The sequence below is a fragment of the Neoarius graeffei genome, chromosome 6, assembly GCF_027579695.1.
Source record: "Neoarius graeffei isolate fNeoGra1 chromosome 6, fNeoGra1.pri, whole genome shotgun sequence".
NCBI lineage: Eukaryota > Metazoa > Chordata > Actinopteri > Siluriformes > Ariidae > Neoarius > Neoarius graeffei.
This window is the reverse complement of record NC_083574.1, coordinates 98,967,074-98,993,050: the sequence shown is the minus strand read 5'-3', so window position 1 is coordinate 98,993,050 and position 25,977 is coordinate 98,967,074. Positions and strand designations below refer to the sequence as shown.

At 45.2% G+C, this 25,977-nt stretch overlaps 1 protein-coding gene across 1 annotated transcript; it reads left to right on the top strand.

Moving 5' to 3' along the window:
- Nucleotides 1-23,945: 23,945 nt before the first annotated feature.
- LOC132888190 (NACHT, LRR and PYD domains-containing protein 12-like) lies at nt 23,946-24,647 on the top strand (the record flags this gene model as incomplete). Its single annotated transcript, XM_060924239.1, has 2 exons — nt 23,946-24,097; nt 24,297-24,647. Coding segments are annotated over 2 exons (318 nt in total), but the record flags the coding sequence as incomplete, so codon positions are not given.
- Nucleotides 24,648-25,977: the final 1,330 nt, after the last annotated feature.

Below are 25,977 nucleotides of genomic sequence, written 5' to 3'. Positions count from 1 at the left end.
AGTGTTGTCAATGAATGAATGTCCATGAATGAGAGCGCTATCTGACCTGCTGCATCTTTGTGTATTCCCAACACATGATATTTCACTAGAAGTCCCAGACAGGGGCCATTTGGCCTTTTTACCTAGAAAACCCACAAGAGGGCCAATTGGCCCCAAGTCCTCCCTGTAGACATTCATTTTGTTATGGAAATGTGGCTGTTAGTTACCTTACAGCTTAGAAAAGAAATCTTACAATGCCTGTTGAATCTCTGCATCTTCGTTCCTTGGAGAGGAGCTTCTTTCACCACAAAATTCTTGAGGGAACTGAAGCAATAGTCCATGTGCACTGAGGTATTTATCCATCAAACAATTGTCTGGTTGCAGTCACATGAGTCGTTATGGTCACATGGGACATTCACATGTTCACATTTTAGAATAGAATGTGTTTTTATTCCTCATTCTCACATTCACACAGAAGTAGCCAACATGACTTCACCACTGAAGTGTGTGAAATGTGACCTCGTCACCCCACACACTGCCACTAACAGCCTCATTACCATAACAAAATGAGTGATTAGTGTATTGGGGAAAAGCGGTCGGGCCAAATGGCCCCTATGTGGGTCTTCTAGGTAGACAGAAAAATGCTGGGACTGCTAGTGTGGGACCCGTAACACTCACAAAATACACTGAATTATCAGTCTAGTGATTGGCATAAGGTCCAAATAAGTCAGAAAAAGGCAGCATGCAGCTTCAATAAGTGTGTGTGTGTTTGTTTTCTGGGGGGCAATGTAACCACTGAACAATACTCCCTTAGTGTACATGAGAACACTTGGATAAAAGGAAATCAGAATTTAAAAAAAAATTCACCTCAGGTGTCTCTTCTTTTTTTTCTGTCCTGATGGACTAAATGCCGTTTCCTTTCTGCAGACTGTGGAACAGCGGCAGTGAGAAATCCTGCACTGCTTTGGCTTCAGCTCTCTGTACAAATCCATCACACATCAGAGAGCTGGATCTGCGTGGGTGTGAACTGGGAGACTCAGGAGTGGAGAAGCTCTGTGATCTACTGAAGAAACACGAGTGTAAACTGGAGACACTGCGGTGAGTAACTCAGTGATGAAACACACTAATGCCATGTACACACGTAGCCGGGTATTTTTAAAACCGAACATTTTCCCCCCCTCCGTTTATAAAAATGTTTTATCCACACCACCTCGTCTTCGAAAAAAATCCCTTCCACACATAACCGAACATCTGCGTTTTCAATCACATTCATAAGCATTCCAAACCTGTAGATGGCTATTTCCCCAAATCCTCCCCCCTAATCACATCGCCTGTGCTCTTGGAGCAGTAGTTGGGCTTCTAAAATTAAACATGTAAATAGCACCTGCACAATAATTAACGCTTTCAAGGCACTACTCCGATCCATTACTCTTTAGCTAGCCGCACACTACGCCGATTTTCAGCGTACCGAGCCAACTGAAGTCGCGAGTCAGGCGTAAAGACTAGTTTTCGATGGTACCGACTCATCTCACAGCCGATTCGAAAAACTAATCGGGAGGCAGACTGATCGGCGAGAGTCGCTAGCAATAGCCAATCATATCTTTCGCATATAACACGTGACATCATTAAACACAATTTCTAGCGCGAGAAATACGTGTTGGTAGCACCTAATGCAGGTATATACTGTAATTCCATAGACTGAAGCTTTATCCATAGACACAGTGGGCTGGAAAGCCACTCTGCTCAAGTTGTGTGGCTGAATTCCAAATCGCTTTAACTCCCCTATATAAGTGCACTATTTAAGGTTGGAAATAATAGCTCATGCAGCCTAGATAGCGCACTACATATTCCATGTTGTGTCATTTGTAATTCAGCCTGTAGCATCAAGTGTTGGATTTAACAGTAACTATATCCAATAGCCAATCACAAAGCTATTAAGTTGTCACATGTCGCTTCAATCGCGACTGCACTCGTCAACAGTCGGGGGATATGTGCGTGCCCTGTCGGGAGTCGGCTCTGAAATGGGTCGGTTCGGTACCGCGTGGATCGCCGTGGTGTGCGGCTAGCTTAAGTCCATGCTTAATCTGGCTTCTGCAGTAAACAAAGGTCGCCCGTTTGACATCAGGGCAGATTTGTTGTCATTTTTTTGGCGCAGATTGTGACGTTCTAAAACGCAAACCTCCGGTTATCTCTGTCTACACGAAAAGGCATACACGGAGTTTTCAAAAATCTTCACTTTGCCTGGAGTTTTTTTAAATATTCGTTTTTTGATGTGTTTTCATGTGGATGACAGGCCAAAACGTAGAAAAATATCTTCGATTTAGCAGATACCCGGCTACGTGTGGACGGGGTCTGAGTTTTATAATAATGCAGAACAAGGGTGCCTGCTAGTGGGGGACTGGTGAAGATAAACTGCCCTTTAGGTGTGAATGAGTGTGTAAAAGTGTGTGCATGGAGCCCTCATAAACAGATGTAAACAGCTGTAAACATCTGTCAGCACTAATACTGAACAGACGGTGAAAACTTGGTTTAAAAACTGTCATTATTTTTCAGTTTTAAAAGAGGCTAATATTACCCAAAATAATATTTACATTTTATTTACATTTACTTCATCATTCCATCCTTTACACTTCTATCTTACAAATAAGAAAAGTCACAGCAGCTCACAAAAATACACTGAATTATCAGTCTAGTGATTGGCGTTGTTAACTTTCAGATATGACAGTTTTAAATGTTTATGATTTGTGTTTAATTAAGAGTGATGAAAGGTAAGAGTGATGAAAGATGGAAATGTGCTGACAAACAAAGAGTGTATTAAGAAGGTGGAAAGAGTACTTTGAGGATTTATGAAATGAGGAGAATCCAAGAGAGAAAAGGTCAGATTCGTTGGAGACAGCAAATCAGGAAGCAGAGTCGGTTAGTAAGGATGAGGTGAGGGCAGCCATGAAAAGAATGAAGACTGGGAAAGCAGTCGGACCAGATGGTATCCCGATTGAGGCTTGGAGATGTTTGGGTGAGACGGCTGTGGAGTTCCTAACGAGATTGTTTAATAAGATCTTGGAGAATGAGAAAATGCTGAATGAATGGAGAAAGAGTGTGCTTGTCCCAATATACAAGAATAAGGGAGATGTACAGAGCTGCAGTAATTACAGAGGGATGGCGGCGCGCACACACGCAGCGGCTCCTCTCTGTCCCGACAGAACGGGGTTTTCGTGTTGTTTGTGTTTTAAAACAGTGTGTATCTGTTCGTCTTTGTCGCGTCCATTAGTTTCAAGGCGCACATACTCCCGTGAGTTTCTGCTCGACATCTGCAGAACTTTATTCACGGATATAAATCCAGCGGACGCGGAAGTGCTACGCGGCTACGGTTTGCTCCGGAGGCCTGCCCGAGCACCGACCCCCACTCCTGCATCCAGCCGGCAGTGGAAGCGCCACAGGCGGAACATGCGGAAGCAGAAGATAGGCAAACGCGAAGGTGTCCGAGCTAGGCTAGCGGCTAACCCTCACAGGCCGGCTATCCCTACCATCACTCTGGCCAACGTACGCTCGCTGGACAACAAGCTGGATTATGTCCGCCTGCTCCGCTCATCTGTTAAGTCTGTGAGTGGGTGTTGTGTCCTTGTGTTTGTGGAAACATGGCTTAACGACAGCGTCCCGGACTGTGCCATTCATCGAGCCCGGCTAACATGCTACCGGTCAGACAGAGCGCGAATCGAGGGGGGGGAAGACTCGTGGTGGAGGACTCTGTGTTTACATCAGTGATGCCTGGTGCCGTGATGCTGTTGTAGTCTGCAAACACTGCTCACTGGTGGAGTTTATGATTATTAAGTGCCGGCCATTCTATCTGCCGAGGGAATTTACAGCCATACTGCTGGTAGCATTATACATCCCTCCCGGCTCCAATAGAGATCTTGCAGTCACGTGACCGGAAAGTACACAGCCGCCATCTTGTCGGTAAAAAACACAGCTGAATACTGCTGCACTCGTGTACAGAATGGATCAATTTCAACCGACGGACTACACGGCTCATTTTTCTAATGAACAGATAACTAGATATATGTCTAAAATAAACGATCTACAGATTAGTGACCCTTATGGCTTACTGGACGTAGTTTTCACGACCGTGTCAGTGGATTTTGAACTGCCAGCGGAATACCCAGACGTGTATAATTACCTCATTAACTTTCCCTCACTGTTTAGTGGTGAAGCACTGCGTGCTTATAAATCTCTGGACAGTTATCTTTACAGAAATTCAGGATTTGTCAGCGACTCAGATGTGGCATCTTGTAAACAAGAAAATAACAATCCTCATTGGACGGGTAAGTCACTTAAGTATTGAGTATAGCACTGACCAGCCGATAATAGAATAAGGTAATTCCAGCTGTAATTCCAAATCGTCCGTCTTGTTTACCATGGATCTGGCGTTGGAGAGATAGAGGCTTAGCAGTGGAGATTTGAGTGGCTGTTTTCTGAGCTTAGTCAACAGGCCGGCTCTGCAGCCTCGCTTTTGCTTCCGCTCCCGACGCTGCCTCCTTCGCTTTGCTTCCGATAACAATCCACGGAGACCCCGCTGGTCTCGCTATCTCGTCCGGAATGTTGTGCATGCGATGGAAATCGCTACAAACCGTCATTTTCTGCTGGAAACCAATGTCCAGTAAGTCCATACGGTTGTAGTGGATGTTGAAGTCCGATACAGACAAACAACACGCAAAAAATACACACAAACATAAAACCCGTGCACAGGTAGGGAGAGCTTGTAGCTGCAGCTGTTGTAGTAGAATTGTATATAGTAAGGTTTTCCAGAAGAAAAGGCAGAAGTAGAAGGCGGAAATATGGCGTTTGACCGACAAGATGGCGTCTGTCACAATCTGGATCGGCTGTGACGTCACATGCAAGTGCTCCATAACAACAGGAGTGAAGCACTGAATGAACTCTATCAGCACATCAGTGAGCAGCAGACAGCCCACCCAGATGCTTTCCTCATCCTGGCTGGGGATTTCAACCATGCAAACCCCAAAAGCGTATTTCCAAAACTCTGTGGACATATCAACTTTCCCACACGTGGAAACAATATTCTGGACAATGTTTACACCATGCATAAAGACGCCTACAAAGCCCTACTCCTCCCCCATCTTGGGGCCTCAGATCACTCCACTGTTATGCTAATGCCAGCATACAGGCCGCTGGTTAAAGTCACCAAACCAGCTAGAAAGCAGATACGTGTGTGGCCAGAGGGGTCCTCAGAGGCACTCCAGGACTGTTTTTCCACCACTGACTGGAGCATGTTCAGACAGGCGGCCACCTACAACAACACCACAGATCTCCAGGAATACACGGAGACCGTCACTGCCTACATGAGGAAGTGCATGAATGACGTTACGGTCACCAGAACCGTCTCCATTCGGGCCAATCAGAAGCCATGGCTGACAGGGGAAGTCTATAGGCTCCTGTGGGCTCGGAACGCCGCCTTCAGAGCTGGGGACGAGGTGGGCCTGAGGACAGCTAGGGCCAATCTGTCACGAGGCATCAGGGTGGCCAAGAGACAGTATTCCAGGCACATTGCTGACCATTTCAACGACAGCAGAGACACCAGGAACCTGTGGTGGGGGATTCAGACCATCACAGACTACAAGCCCTCGCCACAGACCTGTGACAACTCCACGTCTCTGCTGAATCAGTTGAACGACTTCTTCGCTCGCTTTGAGGCAGACAACAGCACCACGGCACAGAAGACCCCACCACCTCCCGGCGACTAGGTGTTGACGCTGTCCCCAGACAGCGTGAGGAGAGCTCTCAGGACGACAAATGCACGAAAAGCTCTGGGTCCTGATAACATTCCTGGTCGTGTCCTGAGAGACTGTGCCGAGGAGCTCACAGATGTCTTTTCAGACATCTTCAACATCTCGTTGAGCCAGGCTGTTGTCCCCATGTGCCTCAAAGCCACCACCATCATCCTGGTCCCAAAGAAGCAGTCTCCCTCCTGCTTCAATGACTACCGCCCTGTCGCACTCACTCCCATCCTCATGAAGTGCTTCGAGCGGCTAGTCATGAGGCATATCAAGTCTGCCCTCCCCCCCCTGCCCTGGATCCTTTCCAGTTTGCATATCAATCCAACCGTTCGACCGATGATGCCATCTCCACTGCCCTCCACTCAGCCCTCACCCACCTGGAGACAAAAGACTCGTATGTCAGAATGCTGTTCATAGACTTTAGCTCAGCATTCAACACAATCATTCCTCAGCAGCTCATTCACAAACTGGATCAGCTGGGACTCAACACCTCCCTGTGCAACTGGCTGCTGGACTTCCTGACAGGGAGACCACAGACTGTACGGGTCGGCAGCAGCTCCTCCAGCACCATCAGACTAAACATGGGGGCCCCCCAAGGATGTGTGCTGAGCCCCCTCTTCACTTTGCTGACCCACGACTGCACACCAACATCCAGCTCAAATATCTTCATTAAGTTTGCGGATGACACGACTGTGGTGGGTCTCATCAGCAATGGCGATGAGACAATCTACAGGAGTGAGGTGAGCCGCTTGGCCATGTGGTGCAAGGACCACAATCTCCGTCTGAACGTGGAGAAGACGAAGGAGATTGTTGTGGACTTCAGGAGAGAGCACACCCAGCATGCTCCACTATCTATCGACGGTGCTGCAGTGGAGAGGGTGAGCAGCACCCAGTTTCTGGGTGTGCACATCTCTGAAGACCTGTCCTGGAGCAACAACACCGCATCACTGGCCAAAAAAGCCCAACAGCGTCTGTACTTCCTCTGCAAACTGAGGAGAGCAAGAGTCCTGGCCCCCATCATGCACACATTCTACAGAGGCACCATCGAGAACATCCTGACTAGCTGCATCACCGTGTGGTACGGCGCCTGCACCGTGTCCTGCTGCAAGACTCTGCAGCACATCGTGAGAGCAGCTGAGAAGATCATTGGTGTCTCTCTCCCTTCTCTAATGGATATTTATAACTCCCGCCTCACCCGCAAAGCCATCAGGATTGCAGGTGACCCCACCCACCCATCTCACAGCCTCTTCAGCCTGCTGCCGTCGGGGAGGAGACTGCGGAGTCTCCGGGCCAAAACCAGCAGGCTCAAGAACAGTTTCTTTCACCAGGCGGTCAGGAGGCTCAACTCCCTCCCTGTTCTGCCCCTCCTCCCCCCTCTGCCCCCTGCCAGAGATTCTGCCTGCACACCCCCCTTCAGCATCTGACATGTCATCCTCACAGTTCTCCCCCCCCCCCCCCCCCCAACACATACATACATACATCTCATCGTTCATTAACACACTGAACTCAGGGACCGCACATCTCACTTTACCTCGCTCATTTGCACTATTCCGCACTACCTCACCTTAACGGCTGCTAGTTTGTTTATTCTGCTTATTTCATGTTTCATGTTTACCTGCTATACCTCAATAGCCCTTGACTGTTTGGTTATTTGTACCAGTGTGTGTGTGTGTGTGTGTGTGTGTGTTTAGTCTAGTTAATATCTAGTGTTTATACTGTTTATATTGTCTGAGTGTTTAGTCTGTCTTGTTCTTATCTAGTGTTTATATTGTTTGGTTTTTTTTCAGTTATTCTATTTTTATTTATTGCATTGCCAATTTGCACCGTGGGTCAGAGAGGACTGATATTTCATCTGTGCTGTATGTCGAGCATGTATAGCATATTTGACAATAAAGTTGACTTGATAGAGGGATAAAATTGATGAGCCACACCATGAAGATATGGGAAAGGGTATTGGAGGCGAGGTTGAGAAGAAAGGTAGCAATCTGTGAACAGCAGTACGGGTTTATGCCAAGGAAGAGCACGCCAGATGCAGTATTTGCTTTAAGAATGTTAATGGAGAAATACAGGGAAGGCCAGAGAAAGCTACATTGTGTGTTTGTAGACCTGGAGAAGGCATACGATAGAGTGCTGAGAGATGAGTTATGGTATTGTATGAGAAAGTGTGGAGTGAATGAGAAGTATATCAGAGTGGTGCAAGACATGTATGAGAACAGTGAAACAGCAGTGAGGTGTGCAGTTGGAACGACTGAATGGTTCAAGGTGCAGGTGGGACTCCATCAAGGATCTGCTTTGAGTCCTTTCTTGTTTGCCAGAGTGATGGATAGCTTGACGGACGAAGTGAGGCAAGAGTCACCATGGAACATGATGTTTGCGGATGATATTGTGATATGTGGTGAAAGTAGAAAGGAGGTTGAGTTGGGTTTGGAGAAATGGAGGTATGCATTGGAATGAAGGTGAGCAGGAGCAAAACAGAATACATGTGCATCAGTGAGAATGGGGATGAGAGTGTAGTGAGGATGCAAGGAGCAGACGTAAAGAAAGTTGGTGAATTCAAGTACCTGGGGTCAACTGTGCAGGAAAATGAGGGCTGCGATAGTGAGGTGAGAGAGAGAGTGCAGGCAGGGTGGAGCAGTTGGAGAAGGATTTCGGGAGTCATTTGTGATCGGAAAGTCCCAGCAAAAGTGAAAGGTAAGATGTATAAGACAGTAGTGAGACCAGCTGTGATGTATGGATTGGAGACCGTACCCTTAACGAAGAGACAGGAGGCAAAGTTGGACGTGGTGGAGTTGAGGATGTTAAGGTTTGCGATGGGAGGTTGGACAGGATAAGGAACGAGCACATCAGAGGGACAGCACATGTGGAGAGCTTGGGAATTAAGCTAAGAGAGATGAGACGGAGATGGTATGGGCACATCCTGAGAAGAGATGCAGAGCATGTGGGAAGGAGAATGTTGAGGATGGAGCTGCCAGGCAAACAAAAACGAGGAAGGCCAAAGCGAGGACATGAAAGTGGCAGGTGTGGTAGAGAAGGATGCGGAAGACAGGGAGCAATGGAGACGAAAGATTCGCTGTGGCGACCCCTAATCAGGAGCAGCCAAAAGAAGAAGTAGTAGTTGTATTTAATTTGCTAAAGCTGTATATGTTCACATATGTTTCCTTACACTGAATGACAAAGGTGAAACTCGTATTGTGAAAGGAGCGGAAGGGGATGTGGTCGTTCGAGGGGAGGAAGATGGAGGTTGCCATTAAAACGTGTCAATAAAACTTTTGAAGAGGGTCTTATTGTCATGGAACAGGCATAAGGTCCAAATAAGTTCACAAAAGGCAGCACAATTTGTGTGTGTGTGTGTGTGTGTGTGTGTGTGTGTTCTGGGGTCAATGTAATCACTGAACAATACTCCCTTAGTGTACATGAGAACACTTGGATAAAAGGAAATCAGAATTTTTAAAATTTATGAACAATTTTCAACTCGGGTCTCTTTTCTTTTTTTCTGTCCTGATGGACTAAATGCCGTTTCCTTTCTGCAGACTGAGGAACAGCGTCAGTGAGAAATCCTGCACTGCTTTGGCTTCAGCTCTCTGTACAAATCCATCACACATCAGAGAGCTGGATCTGCGTGGGTGTGAACTGGGAGACTCAGGAGTGGAGAAGCTCTGTAATCTACTGAAGAAACACGAGTGTAAACTGGAGACACTGCGGTGAGTAACTCAGTGATGAAACACACTAAGTTTTATAATAATGCAGAACAAGGGCGCCTGCTAGTGGGGGGACTGGTGAAGATAAACTGCCCTTTAGGTGTGAATGAGTGTGTAAAAGTGTGTGCATGGAGCCCTGCAATGGACGGTACATTAAAGAAAACCATCCTGTAATTCAACACAAGTTTTCTGACAGTAACACACACTGGCTCAGCACTAGTAAACAGCTGTAAACATCTGTAAACATCTGTCTGCACTAATACTGAACAGACGGTGAAAATTTGGCTTAAAAACTGTCATTTTTCACAGTTTTAAAAGAGGCTAATATTACCCAAAATAATATTTACATTTTATTTACATTTACTTCATCATTCCATCCTTTACACTTCTATCTTACAAATAAGAAAAGTCACAGCAGCTCACAAAAATACACTGAATTATCAGTCTAGTGATTGGCATAAGGCGCGGCACGGTGGTGTAGTGCAGTGTTTCTCAACCACCGGGCTGCAGCGCATTAGTGAGCCGCGAAGCGACATCTAGTGTTCTGTGAATTTTTTTTCAAGTTGATGCTAATCATTAATCTTTAGGGTACAATTGCTGGGTTGCATCTGACGTCACATCCACCTCATTAAGCTACAGTCTCACTACAGCTCGCGGTGCTTTGCGACGGGTTATTGATGAAAATGAGGCATTTTGATGGCGACATCCACGCGAGCTAAAAGTTGTGGTCACACAGTCGGTGAACACTTGACTGTCACGCCTTTGTGCACTTAAGCCTGGTGCAGCTCGAGCGGCCGCGTGCACTCACGGAGCGCGTTGTGCGCGTGATTGGGACCCAGTCGTGATGGGGAACACCTGACGCTGATTTGAGCGCAATCAGCACGCACAGATACGGAAGCTGTTTTCACAGAGGCCTTGCGAAGTATTGTCATCATCACTGTCCAATTTGTGCAATTTTAATAACTTGCTTGTTTGCTGAACACAAACATGGCAATGAGTTCTTGTGTTAATGGACCAGACTCCACTTTTGGATCATTAATCCCTTTGGGCTGAGAATGACCTGCATGCATGGGTTTGGCTTCTGGCACATCCATACAGTTTTAAATACAAAACCTACAATTAAAAACTGTCAGTCCTGTGCGCTGTGGCGTGTGCACCTGAAGGCGCGCCTCGGGCTGCGCGAGCACCGAGTGAGCTCCAGCACGCGCGCCATGAACAAGACGCACCTGAACTCAATTAGCGAACTCTCTGTTTGGCTATTTAAGGACTGCACTGATGCAGTAGCATCGCGAAGTATTACACTACATTAAGTACGCATTACCAAGCCTTTCTTCCTGTGTTCTTGTTTTCCTGGTTTCTTGATTCTTGTGCCTTGTTCTCGGTCCCGTTGTGCCTTTGATGTACTGTTTGCGCCTCGACCGACCCTTTGCCTGTTTTCATGTTTCTGATCTTGCCTGCCGTTTTGGACTGTTTGCCTTTGTGTGTGTTTTCTGCACTGTGTACATATTGCACTGTATTAAACTGAACACTTCTGCACATACATCCGCCTCTCTCGCGTACCTGACAGAAACAGTTTGTTTTTACTGCATTTATGGAATTCCTGGGCTCCCAGCTGTAACAGGGAGTGATGTTGTGTTCCATTAATACACTTTTCTATTAGAATCTAATAATCTACTGTATAGATGAGCCAAAATAATTGGGGATCTTTTTTAATGGGCCCCAACTCGTTACAAAGATGAATAGGTGGGCCTTAAAATAGAAAAGGTTGAGAACCTCTGGTGTAGTGGTTAGCGCTGTCGCCTCACAGCAAGAAGGTTCTCGGTTCGAGCCCTGTGGTCGGCGAGGGCCTTTCTGTGTGGAGTTTGCATGTTCTCCCCGTGTCTGCGTGGGTTTCCTCCGGGTGCTCCGGTTTCCCCCACAGTCCAAAGACATGCAGGTTAGGTTAACTGGTGACTCTAAATTGAGCGTAGGTGTGAATGTGAGTGTGAATGGTTGTCTGTGTGTCAGTCCTGCGATGATCTGGTGGCTTATCCAGGGTGAACCCCGCCTCTCACCCATAGTCAGCTGGGATAGGCTCCAGCCCGCCCGCGATCCTGCACAGGATAAGCGGCTACAGATAGTGGACGGATGATTGGCATGAGGTCCAAATAAGTGAACAAATGCAGCTTCAATAAGTGTGTGTGTGTGTGTGTGTGTTCTGGGGTCAATGTAACCATTGAACAATACTCCCTTATTGTACATGAGAACACTTTATGCTATTTCCTTTCTGCAGACTGAGGAAGAGCGTCAGTGAGAAATCCTGCACTGCTTTGGCTTCAGCACTTTCTAGATTAGTTATTGACCTTTAATACTGTAACAGTGTTGAGTTCACTCTAATAAAGGACTAAATATCTTTTCTCTGTCTCCCTCTGCAGACTGAGTTACATTTTCAGTGAGAAATCCTGCACTGCTTTGGCTTCAGCTCTCTGTACAAATCCATCACACATCAGAGAGCTGGATCTGCGTTGGTGTGAACTGGGAGACTCAGAAGTGGAGAAGCTCTGTGATCTACTGAAGAAACACGAGTGTAAACTGGAGACACTGCGGTGAGTAACTCAGTGATGAAACACACCAGGTTTTATAATAATGCAGAACAAGGGCGCCTGCTAGTGGGGGGACTGGTGAAGATAAACTGCCCTTTAGGTGTGAATGAGTGTGTAAAAGTGTGTGTGCATGGAGCCCTGCAATGGACGGTACATTAAAGAAAACCATCCTGTAATTCAACACAAGTTTTCTGACAGTAACACACACTGGCTCAGCACTAGTAAACAGCTGTAAACATCTGTCTGCACTAATACTGAACAGACGGTGAAAACTTAGTTTAAAAACTGTCGTTATTTTTCACAGTTTTAAAAGAGGCTAATATTACCCAAAATAATATTTACATTTTATTTACATTTACTTCATCATTCCATCCTTTACACTTCTATCTTACAAATAAGAAAAGTCACAGCAGCTCACAAAATACACTGAATTATCAGTCTAGTGATTGGCATAAGGCGCGGCACGGTGGTGTAGTGCAGTGTTTCTCAACCACTGGGCTGCAGCGCATTAGTGAGCCGTGAAGTGACATCTAGTGGGCTGTGAATTTTTTTCAAGTTGAAGCTAATTTTTAATCTTTAGGGTACAATTGCTGGGTTGCATCTGACGTCACATCCACCTCATTAAGCTACAGTCTCACTACAGCTCGCGGTGCTTTGCGACGGGTTATTGATGAAAATGAGGCATTTTGATGGTGACATACACGCGAGCTAAAAGTTGTGGTCACACAGTCGGTGAACACTTGACTGTCACGCCTTTGTGCACTTAAGCCTGGTGCAGCTCGAGCGGCCGCGTGCACTCACGGAGCGCGTTGTGCGCGTGATTGGGACCCAGTCGTTATGGGGAACACCTGACGCTGATTTGAGTGCAATCAGCACGCACAGATACGGAAGCTGTTTTCACAGAGGCTTTGCGAAGTATTGTCATCATCACTGTCCAATTTGTTTCTAGCCATGTTTATAACGCTGTTTAAATACCCTTTCTGTTTTGCTTAAAAAAAACACTTGGAAGACGCTCTGGACTCTTACAGTAATGCATTTATATCTGAGGACTTCAGTTGACTTGCTAACTTTAGGGCTGCAGATGTCATGAACAGTTTTGCACTCAAGTTTCCATCAATGAACAGTTTATAACTTCAACAACAGACTTCCTGTTAAAACTATAATGAATTTCCAGGTTCCACAATTATACTTTGTGACTCTATAGGACACAGTTATAGAAGCGAGTTATTTATACTCATGCTTTCTGTTATCACCCAGATGAGGATGGGTTCCCTGTTGAGTCCGGTTCCTCTCAAGGTTTCTTCCTCATGTCATCTGAGTTTTTCCTCACCACCGTCGCCACAGGCTTGATCATTGGGGATAGATTCGGGATAAAATTAGCTCATGTTTCAAGTCTTTTAATTTTCTGTGAAGCTGCTTTGCAACAATGTCTGTTTGTTAAAAGCGCTATAAAACTTGACTTGACTTAAATATCACGCCTGCTAATAAACACTCTTCCTGCACTTAGATCCGTCTACCGCCGTCTATCGTGTAGTGTCCTGATCCCCAGATCTTTAAAGGGGAATGGAAAGGACCAACACAAGTTCATTTATTCGTAAAGATTATAATATTTTGTCCACCAATACACGGCAGTTTTTATCAGTAAACACTTTTTTTTACAAATCGACACAATAGTTTGAAATATCACAGATTCAAGCACCCCGCCGAAAACCGTTCTACTCGCGAGGAAGAAGCCGGATATGACGTCAGCGCAGTAACCAGGAAAAATTCTCGGCTGAATGTTTACATTCCTTTCTACGCGTTGAGTTGCGGAATCGTTTTTTTTGTTGTAGATTCCCCTACATATTATGTGAGAATGCCGAATCGATGTGTTGCTGCAGGTTGCTGTAATATTCCTAGTCACAATGTGACACTTTTTAGGTTTCCAAAGGACTCGCATATGAGAAATCTATGGACAAAACAAGTACAACGAACCCGTGCTCAATGTAACATTCACAAAATATTATGTTAAAGGGATAGTTCCGGATTTTTGACATGAATCTGTATGGCATCCCCATCAATAGTGTCGTGCAAACACACTGACTTACCCCTGACAGCATCCTGTGAGTCCAGTTCTTGTCCAGTTTTGGTCCAGACGAAAGTAGTCCGGTAAGTTTGTTGGGGTCACGAAAGTAAAACGTTTTTCGTCTCAAAACAGTATGTGTTCAAAAGAGTGATATATTTGCATCACAAAACCGTTGCCAAATAAAAAGTCAGACCTTGAAATCGCTTGGCACTATTTTCTCTCCCTTCTTATCACTGCGCGCTGCCGGCTTCATCCAGCTGCGGCTCCAGCTTCAAGGATAAGCTGGAGCCGCATAAGTAGGAGTCCCGGTGGGTGGTTTGTATTCGATTCGTTTATATCCCGACCTTGTCAGCTGTCAGATTTATGTTCATGGACCCGGTAAGCTGGTAAATAATATATATATATATATTTTTTTTCTTTACCAAATTCTAACAGAAAACGAGAGCGCCCGAAAGGGAAAGCTGAGCCGAGCCGCCTTACGGCTGTAATGCAAATTGCTTTCCTCCTCAGTATACAAGTGCGCTTCCATGTCAGGGAAAAAGAAACTACCACTGCTGCCTATGTAGTGCCCTATTTATACAAATAGGAGTCATTCAGGATTCAGCCATGACACGGAGCAAAAACATGGCTGAAAGGACATTGCATGGACTGCATGGAGCAAAAATCATCATCAGACACTTCGAGTTCTGTATCTGGCACATATGGTTCAAATCGATATGGTTGAAATATCTCTAGGTTGAACCTGTGAAAGTTCTCTTTCTTCTAACCCATTATTATCAGATAATTCTTCTGAAAATTCGGACAAATCCACGCTAATTTCACTGACATCCGAGTCAGACATTGCTTTTCCTTGTTGTTTACACGGAGTGGATTACTGCGCTGACGTCACAACATGGCGCCCAGATTATCGTATGGCAGCAAAAAAAACGAACTGGGATAGCGATTACTGCCGATGTTATTGTTAAATATCTTGGATTTTGTGATTTGGATACTAGCTTGCCGTATATCAAAAGAAAGCAAATTTTATGCAAGATCGCGATATGGAAACAGTTTTAGGACAAATTTTAATGTCCATTCCCCTTTAACCCAGCCACATATAAAAAGTTGTTCTCCTCCAGGATCTTCCAGGTTTTCATCTGTGCGTCCGTGTAGAACGATGTCTGCAGCAGCAGGTAGTCTGAGATGTCGGGGAACTCAACGGATGGATAATTTTCCAACTCATAGGAAAAATCCTTCTTTGTTAGCGTGTAAGGATCTAATCCCATTGAGTGGGTTCTAATATCCACTTCTTGGTTTTAATAACTTGCTTGTTTGCTGAACACAAACATGGCAATGAGTTCTTGTGTGAATGGACCAGACTCCACTTTTGGATCATTAATCCCTTTGGGCTGAGAATGACCTGCATGCATGGGTTTGGCTTCTGGCACATCCATACAGTTTTAAATACAAAACCTACAATTAAAAACTGTCAGTCCTGTGCGCTGTGGCGTGTGCACCTGAAGGCGTGCCTCGGGCTGCGCGAGCACCGAGTGAGCTCCAGCACACGCGCCATGAACAAGACGCACCTGAGCTCAATTAGCGAACTCTCTGTTTGGCTATTTAAGGACTGCACTGATGCAGTAGCATCGCGAAGTATTACACTACATTACATACACATTACTGAGCCTTTCTTCCCGTGTTCTTGTTTTCCTGGTTTCTTGATTCTTGTGCCTTGTTCTCGGTCTCGTTGTGCCTTTGATGTACTGTTTGCGCCTCGACCGACCCTTTACCTGTTTTCATGTTTCTGATCTTGCCTGCCGTTTTGGACTGTTTACCTTTGTGTGTGTTTTCTGCACTTTGTGTATATATTGCACTGTATTAAACTGAACACTTCTGCACATACATCCGCCTCTCTCGCGTACCTGACAAAAACAGTTTGTTTTTACTGCATTTATTGAATTCCTGAGCTCCCAGCTGTAACAGGGAGTGATGTTGTGTTCCATTAATACACTTTACAGTAGATTATTAGATTCTAAGAGAATAGATGAGCCAAAATAATTGGGGATCTTTTTTTAATGGGCCCGACTCATTACAAATATGAATAGGTGGGCCTGAAAGTAGAAAAGGTTGAGAACCCCTGGTGTAGTGGTTAGCACTGTCGCCTCACAGCAAGAAGGTTCTGGGTTCGAGCCCTGTGGTTGATGTGGCCTTTCTGTGCGGAGTTTGCATGTTCTCCCTGTGTCTGTTACCCCTTTTCCACCAAATCAGTTCCAGGGCTGGTTCGGGGCCATTGCTGGTGCTGGTTCACAACTCGTTCAACTTGCGAGCCAGCTGAGAACCAGTTTCCTTTTCCATAGCTCGCGGTGCTAAGGGGAGCCACGTCATTACGTCGCTGTATACGTCAGTTACGTCGCTGTGTTTGCATAAACCTTGGCGCAAACATCGAAGCAACAACAACACGGAGAAGAAGAAGCAGCAACAACAACAATAATGGATGACTTCGCGTTTGTACAGCTGCTGCTTCTCGTTGCTTAAAAATAGTGACCTTTCGCGGTCTTGCTGTTGTTGGTGGTCTTAACAATCCCCCCCCCCGGCTGACATAAGCGGTTCTTTCCTCTGGCCCAGCAGAGAGTTGGCGCTAGCCTGGAACCGGTTTTTCTGGCCCCAGAGCCAGTTCTTTGTCAGTGGAAACAGAAAACCTGGTTTCAAACTAAGCACTGGCCCCGAACCAGCCCTGGAACTGCTTTGGTGGAAAAGGGGCATCAGTGGGTTTCCTCCGGGTGCTCCGGTTTCCCCCACAGTCCAAAGACATGCAGGTTAGGACAACTGGTGGCTATAAATTGACCGTAGGTGTGAATGTGAGTGTGAATGGTTGTGTGTCAGCCCCGCGATGATCTGGTGACTTATCCAGGGTGAACCCCGCCTTTCGCCCGTAGTCAGCTGGGATAGACTCCAGCCCACCCGCAACCCTGCACAGGATAAGTAGTTACAGATAATGGACGGATGATTGGCATAAGGTCCAAATAAGTGAACAAAACCAGCATGCAGCTTCAATAAGTGTGTGTGTGTTCTGGGGTCAATGTAACCATTGAACAATACTCCCTTATTGTACATAAGAACACTTTATGCTATTTCCTTTCTGCAGACTGAGGAAGAGCGTCAGTGAGAAATCCTGCACTGCTTTGGCTTCAGCACTTTCCAGATTAGTTATTGACCTTAATACTGTAACAGTGTTGAGTTCACTCTAATAAAGGACTAAATATCTTTTCTCTGTCTCCCTCTGCAGACTGTGTTACAGCGTCAGTGAGAAATCCGGCACTGCTTTGGCTTCAGCTCTCTGTACAAATCCATCACACATCAGAGAGCTGGATCTGCGTGGGTGTGAACTGGGAGACTCGGGAGTGGAGAAGCTCTGTGATCTACTGAAGAAACACGAGTGTAAACTGGAGACACTGCGGTGAGTAACTCAGTCAGTGCGTTTACATGCACATCCAAATCGAGCTGCTGTCGGTAATCGAGCTAAGGGTCCCAGCAGGGGTGCCAGAGAAATCCAGTCCTACATGCACACAAGGAAATCGAGCTACTGAGTGAGGTGCATTGTGCACCCGAGCCACAGGTGGCGCTACACGCCCCATCGTGTTGGTACACTTCTGGTTGTCGTCATGAAGAAGAGCTATTCAAGAGTATAAACAAAGTTATCAGTTCCGTGTTCACAAGAAGTGTTTGTATGTATGAACAGAAGTGTTCCTAATAAAATGGCCACTAAGTTGATGTTGATCTGTAATGGTGAACATTTTAACTGTTAGCCTGCTAACATGCTAATAACTTACCAACTAATTGGAAATGGGTGCGTACATGCCCAGACACAGGTGTTCCTAATAAAGTGGCGGCTAAGGTGAAGTGTCATGCCGACCGAGGCTGTTGTGTTTCCCGCTTGTGGTCTCGTCACTTCCGGAAGGGGCAGTGCTGAAGTAAGCAGCTCGACTCCGTAGCTCGATAGGGTTTACATGCACTAAGTAGCTCGGCTACAATCGCATAATCTAGGTCGCGTAGCTCGATTACGAGAAATCCAGTTCAGTTCGATTTCAGCCGAGCTAAGGCGTTTCCATGGCATTTAGAACTTCGATTTCAGTCGAGCTACGGCAGAAATTCGCTTTTCTCTATGTGTATGTATGTATGTGCTGAGTGATGAAACACACTAAGTTTTATAATAATGCAGAACAAGGGCGCCTGCTAGTGGTGTTTTTTTTTTCTTTTCGTCTTTATTGTCAAAGGATAAAAATACATATCCTAAGGTACATAAGCATATAAGAAAAAAGAAAAAAAAAACTTGTACGTATACCAAGTTAAGCTAAATGTTTAAAAAGTAGCTTATTTACAAAGGTATCTTTAAAACGATCAGTATTTACATTAGGCATTACATATCTTGCTCCACGGAGATTATATTTGCTTTTTTTTTGACGGGGAGATGAGGCTTAAGCGGATGATTATCAGTCGACAGTGCTTTCTTGTCTATTTTACAATCTTGTTTTGCTAAAAAAGTTTTAATACAGATAGGCTACGATATGAAGCGGCGCTTATGACCTCTATCTAGAAAATTTTGAACTACATTAAGACTAGATTCATACGCACCATAAACAGGTAAGGCATATGTAAAACAAGGCAAAACAAGAGATAAATAATCAATTTCTAATTGAGTACACTGTTCCTTTCTAAGCGTTCTTAATACATGCAGACATTTGTTCGCCTTAGTCCATTTAGTCTTTGTGTGTAATGTAAATTTAAAATCACTCTAACGTAACTCCTAATAAAGGTAAGCTACTGCATTGTGGGATATCACTAACAGGCTGATATACATAATTATTACATTTCTTCCACACTATTAGTTCCTTACGTTTACTAGTGTTACATGACGTCTGATTCTCATTAGACCATCTAAGAAACAAATTGACTAAATTTATAGAAGGGTCTGCTTTGTTATAAACGGGAGATACTATAGTAGAATCATCTGCGTATTTGAAAAGGATTACCATTATAACGTATGTCAAGATCATTAAGGAAAATGTTAAAAAGGTGCGGTCCGCTGACACTGCCCTGAGTAGTCCCTTTGTTTACAGACTTCCAATTGCAACGGTGATTACTAGAGAAGATTCTTTGTTGCCTACCAAAAAGAAAACTGTGATATCAATTGATTATGTATGGGCTAAGCGCTAACTGTTTGAGTTTGTTTGACAAAAGATTATGCTTAACAGTCAAAGGCCTCGCTGAAGTCCATTGTAAAAACTCTAACGGCTCTGCAGTCAATGTCATCCAGGTATTTACACACCTGATGCTGGACGGTGATCAGCGCATTGGTACAGTTACCTCCTTGTCTGTATGCGAACTGAGAGGGGCTAAGGCTAGCTTTGACCGTTTTCCTGGCGAAGTTCTCAAACACAACCTTTTCAAAGGCCCTCGCAATAACAGGTGTTACATTAATGCCTCTGTAATCTTTGTCCTCCTTCGGGATATCCAACTTGGGTAGCGGGTTGATGTTAGCTCTCTTCCAGGACTCAGGCCATTCGTACGTTGACAGTGATAAGTTCCAAACTTTAGAAATCACAGGTGTAAATATTTCCGAAAAGTCTTTCCAGATCCAGAACAGGATCTCATCCGGGCCAGTAGCAGTTTTCTTTAATTTCCCAAGAGCATTCCAGACCATTCTCTCAGATAATTCGGGAACCTCCACATCAGCAATTTGCATGTTGATTGGTCGCATGTAGTTGTCATCACAGCAGAGTTGCCCAAAATAATCATTAAGACGGTCCATGGTATGTTCATCCAGAGCAACGTAGGTCGAGTTACGGCGCTGAGAAATAAAGTCTACATTTTTCCACCACTGGCGGCTCCCCAAGATTGTAGAAGGGTTTCTCCAGTTCTGGCTAATTACTTCCGAAATTCTGCTATTAATCACTATAAGGCATTCTTCGTTGTTTGGAGAGAGAGAGAGATTCTTGATTTTGCTCTAAACATTGATCTTACGAGAGGAGTCATCCAAGCAGGGTCACGTGATGACATACGCACAGATCTAAAAGGCATATATTTATCCATCAGTGAGCGAATCTTTTCTTCAAGCCGACCGACTGCCTCATTTATGTTTGTTGCCTCGGTAACATCTCCCCAGTCCATATCCGCCAATGCAAGATACAGCGCTCGCTTGCGGTGTTCTCTACAGTCACGCACTAGCACTTTACGACGAATGGGCTTCAGTTTCCGACCCGCTGGCAAAACAAAGCCTTTGTGATCGGTTTTTATTAGCATGTGAATGGGATAAGCTTTTCCAAAAAGTTCCGGGCGGTTGGTTAGGCAATTGTCAAGAATAGCATCGCCCCTCGTGGGGAAATCAACCATAATGTCCCACCCTGACAAAGCCTTTAGTTCTTGCAAATCCAATCGATTGAGATCACCGCCACATACCACGACTATTTCAGGGTGTTTTTCCAACACCGAGTCAACAAAGCCAACCAAATAGCCCATTAGATCTTCATCACGGTAATTGTACTTTGGTGGATTGTAAAGGCCACAAATTAGCATTCGATATCCAGAAGGCAATACCAGAGTCAAACAGATCAATTTGTATAGAATGATAAACGTCCAAAACTTTTAAATTTTTCCGTACATAGACAGACACTCCACCTTTTTCCCTTTTGTCCAAATCAGCCCAACCTCTATCACGCCTGTAGATTGCATACTCAGGAATATTCACAACTGCATCAGGCACATCGGTTGAAGGATGTGTTTCAGATACCACACACACATCGATATCCTGGTTTCTGAAGTGAGTTTCGAGAGCAACTGGTCCCCTTACACGGTTCTTTGTTTTCGCCAATCCACAAAAATTTGTGAAAAGACAGTTAGGAACAGCAAAATCCGTGGCAGGAGCAGCACAGGTCATTGTTGTATTTACTCGGGGAATGCCAATCAGATTGCTTCGGTTAATAGGGTGACATATAGATTTTACTTTAAGGCGGCGGGTTTCAACAACAGGGATGTTCGGTTCAGCGGATTACCCGCGCCTCTCGGCGTAGGGTAGGCACACGCTGGTCCGGCCATTGTGGCGTGCGTGCAGCCCCGGACATCTAAGGGCATCACAGTCCTGTTATTGCTCCATCTCGCGTGGCTGAACGCCACTTGTCCGTCTAAGAAGTTTGGGACGCCGGCCGCGAGGGGCCGCGTAACTATTTAGCATGCCGGAGTCTCGTTCGTTATCGGAATTAACCAGACAAATCGCTCCACCAACTAAGAACGGCCATGCACCACCACCCACAGAATCGAGAAAGAGCTATCAATCTGTCAGTCCTTTCCATGTCCGGGCCGGGTGAGGTTTCCCGTGTTGAGTCAAATTAAGCCGCAGGCTCCACTGCTGGTGGTGCCCTTCCGTCAATTCCTTTAAGTTTCAGCTTTGCAACCATACTCCCCCTGGAACCCAAAGACTCGTGGTTTCCCGCACGCTGCCCGGCGGGTCATGGGAATAACGCCGCCGGATCGCGGGTCGGCATGGTTTATGGTCGGAACTACGACGGTATCTGATCATCTTCGAACCTCCGACTTTCGTTCTTGATTAATGAAAACATTCTTGGCAAATGCTTTCGCTTTCATCCGTCTTGCGCCGGTCCAAGAATTTCACCTCTAGCGGCGCAATACGAATGCCCCCGGCCGTCCCTCTTAATCATGGCCCAGGTTCCGAAAAACCCACAAAATAGAACCGGAGTCCTATTCCATTATTCCTAGCTCAGGTATTCAGGCAGGTTGGGCGGCCCGCTTTGAACACACTAATTTTTTCAAAGTAAACGCTCCGGGCCCCGGCCCCCCGCCCCGGGGAGGGAAGGAGGCTTTTGCGCCGGACACCCAGCCAAGGGCATCCGGGGGGCGCCGGGGAGGCAGGGTCTGGGACAGGCGGTGGCTCGCCTCGCGGCGGACCGCCAGCCCACTCCCGAGATCCAACTACGAGCTTTTTAACTGCAGCAACTTTAATATACGCTATTGGAGCTGGAATTACCGCGGCTGCTGGCACCAGACTTGCCCTCCAATGGGTCCTCGCCCATGGGTTTAGGATACGCTCATTCCGATTACAGGGCCTCGAAAGAGACCTGTATCGTTATTTTTCGTCACTACCTCCCCGTGTCGGGAATGGGTAATTTGCGCGCCTGCTGCCTTCCTTGGATGTGGCAGCCGTTTCTCAGGCTCCCTCTCCGGAATCGAACCCTGATTCCCCGTCACCCGTGGTCACCATGGTAGGCGCCTATAGTACCATCGAAAGTTGATAGGGCAGACATTCGAATGAGGCGTCGCCGCCGCGGGGGGCGCGCGATCGGCCCGAGGTTATCTAGAATCACCAAAGCGGCCAGGGCGGGGGGAGCCCCGAGGACCCCCCCCCGCGCCCGCGGATGGGTTTTGGGTCTGATAAATGCACGCATCCCCGGCACCCCCCCCGGCTCCGGGGAGCAAGGGAGGAGGGTCAGCGCTTCTGTCCAGCCCCTCTTCTGCCTCTGTCTCGCAAAATGCCTAGTGACTTCAGTTCAGACAGGACGGTCCTATCAGGCATAAGTGCCATATGCCTGAGGGGCAGGAGTTTCAAACGGTCGTAAGCTGTATTCCCACTGTCTGGTCTCTTGCGAACATTTCCCATCTGCTTCCTCCCTGGAACGACAAGCTCTGGACCAGGGTGAGGCTGGATTATCCATACAGATCGTAATATCGAGTAAAATGGACTGTTCCGGAGCCACCAGGAAAGTCAAGCCTCGATCACTCCATAATACAATCGCCCATCGAACTCAATATTTATGCGAATAGGGAACTTGAAACCAGCTGTTTTGGAGCCACGGCGTTTCGTTTTCCTTAAATCTAGCTTTTAAAAGCTTGAAAGCAACTATCAATGTAATAAAAGTAAAGAACAAACACAGAGCTCTTACAAACGTGGCGGCCATGTTGGCGCCTGCGCAGTGTTTTTTTTTTTTTTTTTTTTTTGTTTAGGGGGACTGGTGAAGATAAACTGCCCTTTAGGTGTGAATGAGTGTGTAAAAGTGTGTGTGCATGGAGCCCTGCAATGGACGGTACATTAAAGAAAACCATACTGTAATTCAACACAAGTTTTCTGACAGTAACACACACTGGCTCAGCACTAGTAAACAGCTGTAAACATCTGTCTGCACTAATACTGAACAGACGGTGAAAACTTAAATTAAAAACTGTCGTTATTTTTAACAGTTTGAAAAGAGGCTAATATTACCCAAAATAATATTTACATTTTATTTACATTTACTTCATCATTCCATCCTTTACACTTCTATCTTACAAATAAGAAAAGTCACAGCAGCTCACAAAAATGCACTGAATTATCAGTCTAGTGATTGGCGTTGTTAACTTTCAGATATAAGACATACAGTTTTGCATGTTTATGATTTTTGTTGTATTTAATTTACTAAAGCTGTACATGTTCACATATGTTTCCTTACACTGAATGACAAAGGTGAAACTCGTATTGTGAAAGGAGCGGAAGGGGATGTGGTCGTTCGAGGGGAGGAAGATGGAGGTTGCCATTAAAATGTGTCAATAAAACTTTTGAAGAGGGTCTTATTGTCATGGAACAGGCATAAGGTCCAAATAAGTTCACAAAAGGCAGCACAATTAGTGTGTGTGTGTGTTTTCTGGGGGGCAATGTAACCACTGAACAATACTCCCTTAGTGTACATGAGATAACACTTGGATAAAAAGAAATCAGAATTAAAAAATTCATCTCAGGTCTCTTTTCTTTTTTTCTGTCCTGATGGACTAAATGCCGTTTCCTTTCTGCAGACTGTGGAACAGCGTCAGTGAGAAATCCTGCACTGCTTTGGCTTCGGCTCTCTGTACAAATCCATCACACATCAGAGCGCTGGATCTGAGTGGGTGTAAACTGGGAGACTCAGGAGTGGAGAAGCTCTGTGATCTACTGAAGAAACACGAGTGTAAACTGGAGACACTGCGGTGAGTAACTCAGTGATGAAACACTGAACTGAGATCACAATCTTTAATAGTTTTCTGCGAATCAGAGCTTTCCAGATGCACACGAACAAAACTGACAAGATCTTCATCTCTGCATTAACATCTGTGTTTGTGTTACATTCACGATGAGTTCATGAATCTCTTCATGTTCACACGTACGTCATTATCTCCCTGTCTGCAGGTTATCTCACTGCAGAATAACAGAGAGAGGCGGTGCTGCTCTGACTGCAGCTCTGAGCTCAAACTCCTCACATCTGAAAGAGCTGGATCTGAGAGGGAATGAACTAAAAGATTCACTCACACAGCTCGAGGAGTTGCTGAAAAGTTCAGGAGGCCGGCTAATGTAAGTGAACTTAACACACACAGGACTGAATGTATATTTCCTCTAAAATATAATGTAAGAGCAAGAATGTCATGTCTGTTCGAGTAATGTAATGGGACAAATCAACAGAATGTACCGATGATAATCGTATTGACAGAAGCCAGGGGCGCCGCTAGAAATCTTGGACCCTATGAAAGATTACAATTTAGGGCCCCCCGGTAACATTTTCAAGCGCAAGCAACTGAATTTGACGTCTGTTTTTGGCTGGCACTTCTACTTTACTATGCATGTGATCAGCTACCTCGCAAGTTTAGGTGATACAATTATTTGGTATATGAACATTTTAAATGCAGAACTGTCAGAATTAGACTGAATAGACTGTTGCCTTAAAATTAAAATTCCATGATATATATGGAAGATATATATATTTTATTTTATGAGCAACTATTATTAGGCCACTCAGTAGCCTATGGAGTTCCTTCAATCCAAATGTTTGTGTTGAGAGAAACTGCATGCATCACTGTATCAGTATGGACTTATAACATTCTGTATGCACATTATGGAGACTCCAGAGCCCTCCAGCAAACATCATCAATAATCAGGATTACAAAATGTATTCCTTTGTTTTCTCCATTTATTGACTTATTGTATGTGATCAAATGTACGCCTTGACGAATAACTACACTAGTTTTTTGATACAGTTACAGAGTGCACTGCAAGAAATCCACTAAGTGTTTTTGGTTTCTTTTAGGCATCACACATTTATTAGAAAACACAGCAAATGTTCAAATATTCAAGTTAAATACTTAGCAACAGTATCAATAAATCCACACATGAACACTAGCAATGATATCTCTGACCACAGCTAATGTGCAAAATATTCAAGTTAAATACTTAACAATATCAACAAATCCACACATGAACAATGGCAAAACACCTAGACTTAATTATACAATAAAGATACCTATGAAAAAAGGTGATTTTTTTTTTTCACACACGGTGTTCTCAACTTTCATGGCCTGAGGAGGGCGCTGGCTCTGAACTATCCATAATGTGCAGAATACAGAATCTGTTATAAATCCACTGAGATACTACTGAGACAGTAATGCATGCAAGTTCTCTCGACACATGAACATTTTGATTGAATGAACTCCATACTAAGTTACCTAAGAATAGTTGCTCATAAAAGAAAGAAATGTCTTTTCATTTTAATGTAAGTCTTAATAGTCTAATGCTGCTTACTGTAGCCTAGCAATTAAAATAGTTTTTAACCCTAAATCCTTTATTCATGGATTGTACTGCTCACCTCCTCCTAGGATTTGGGTTGAGGGCTGGGGTCCTATTCCTGAGGCTGAATCTGTGTATGTTGAGGGCACCTCATTAGTTTTGAAACCAGTTATTAGCACCAGTATCATGTACTGTAGGCTAGCCTAATATTTTACCTCACGTATTAGCCCAGTAGGCTAGTTTACTGCACAAGTTTAGCTAGTTCTGTGCACAGTGGCGTGCACAGACATTTTGGGGGGGCAAGTGCTCTGGG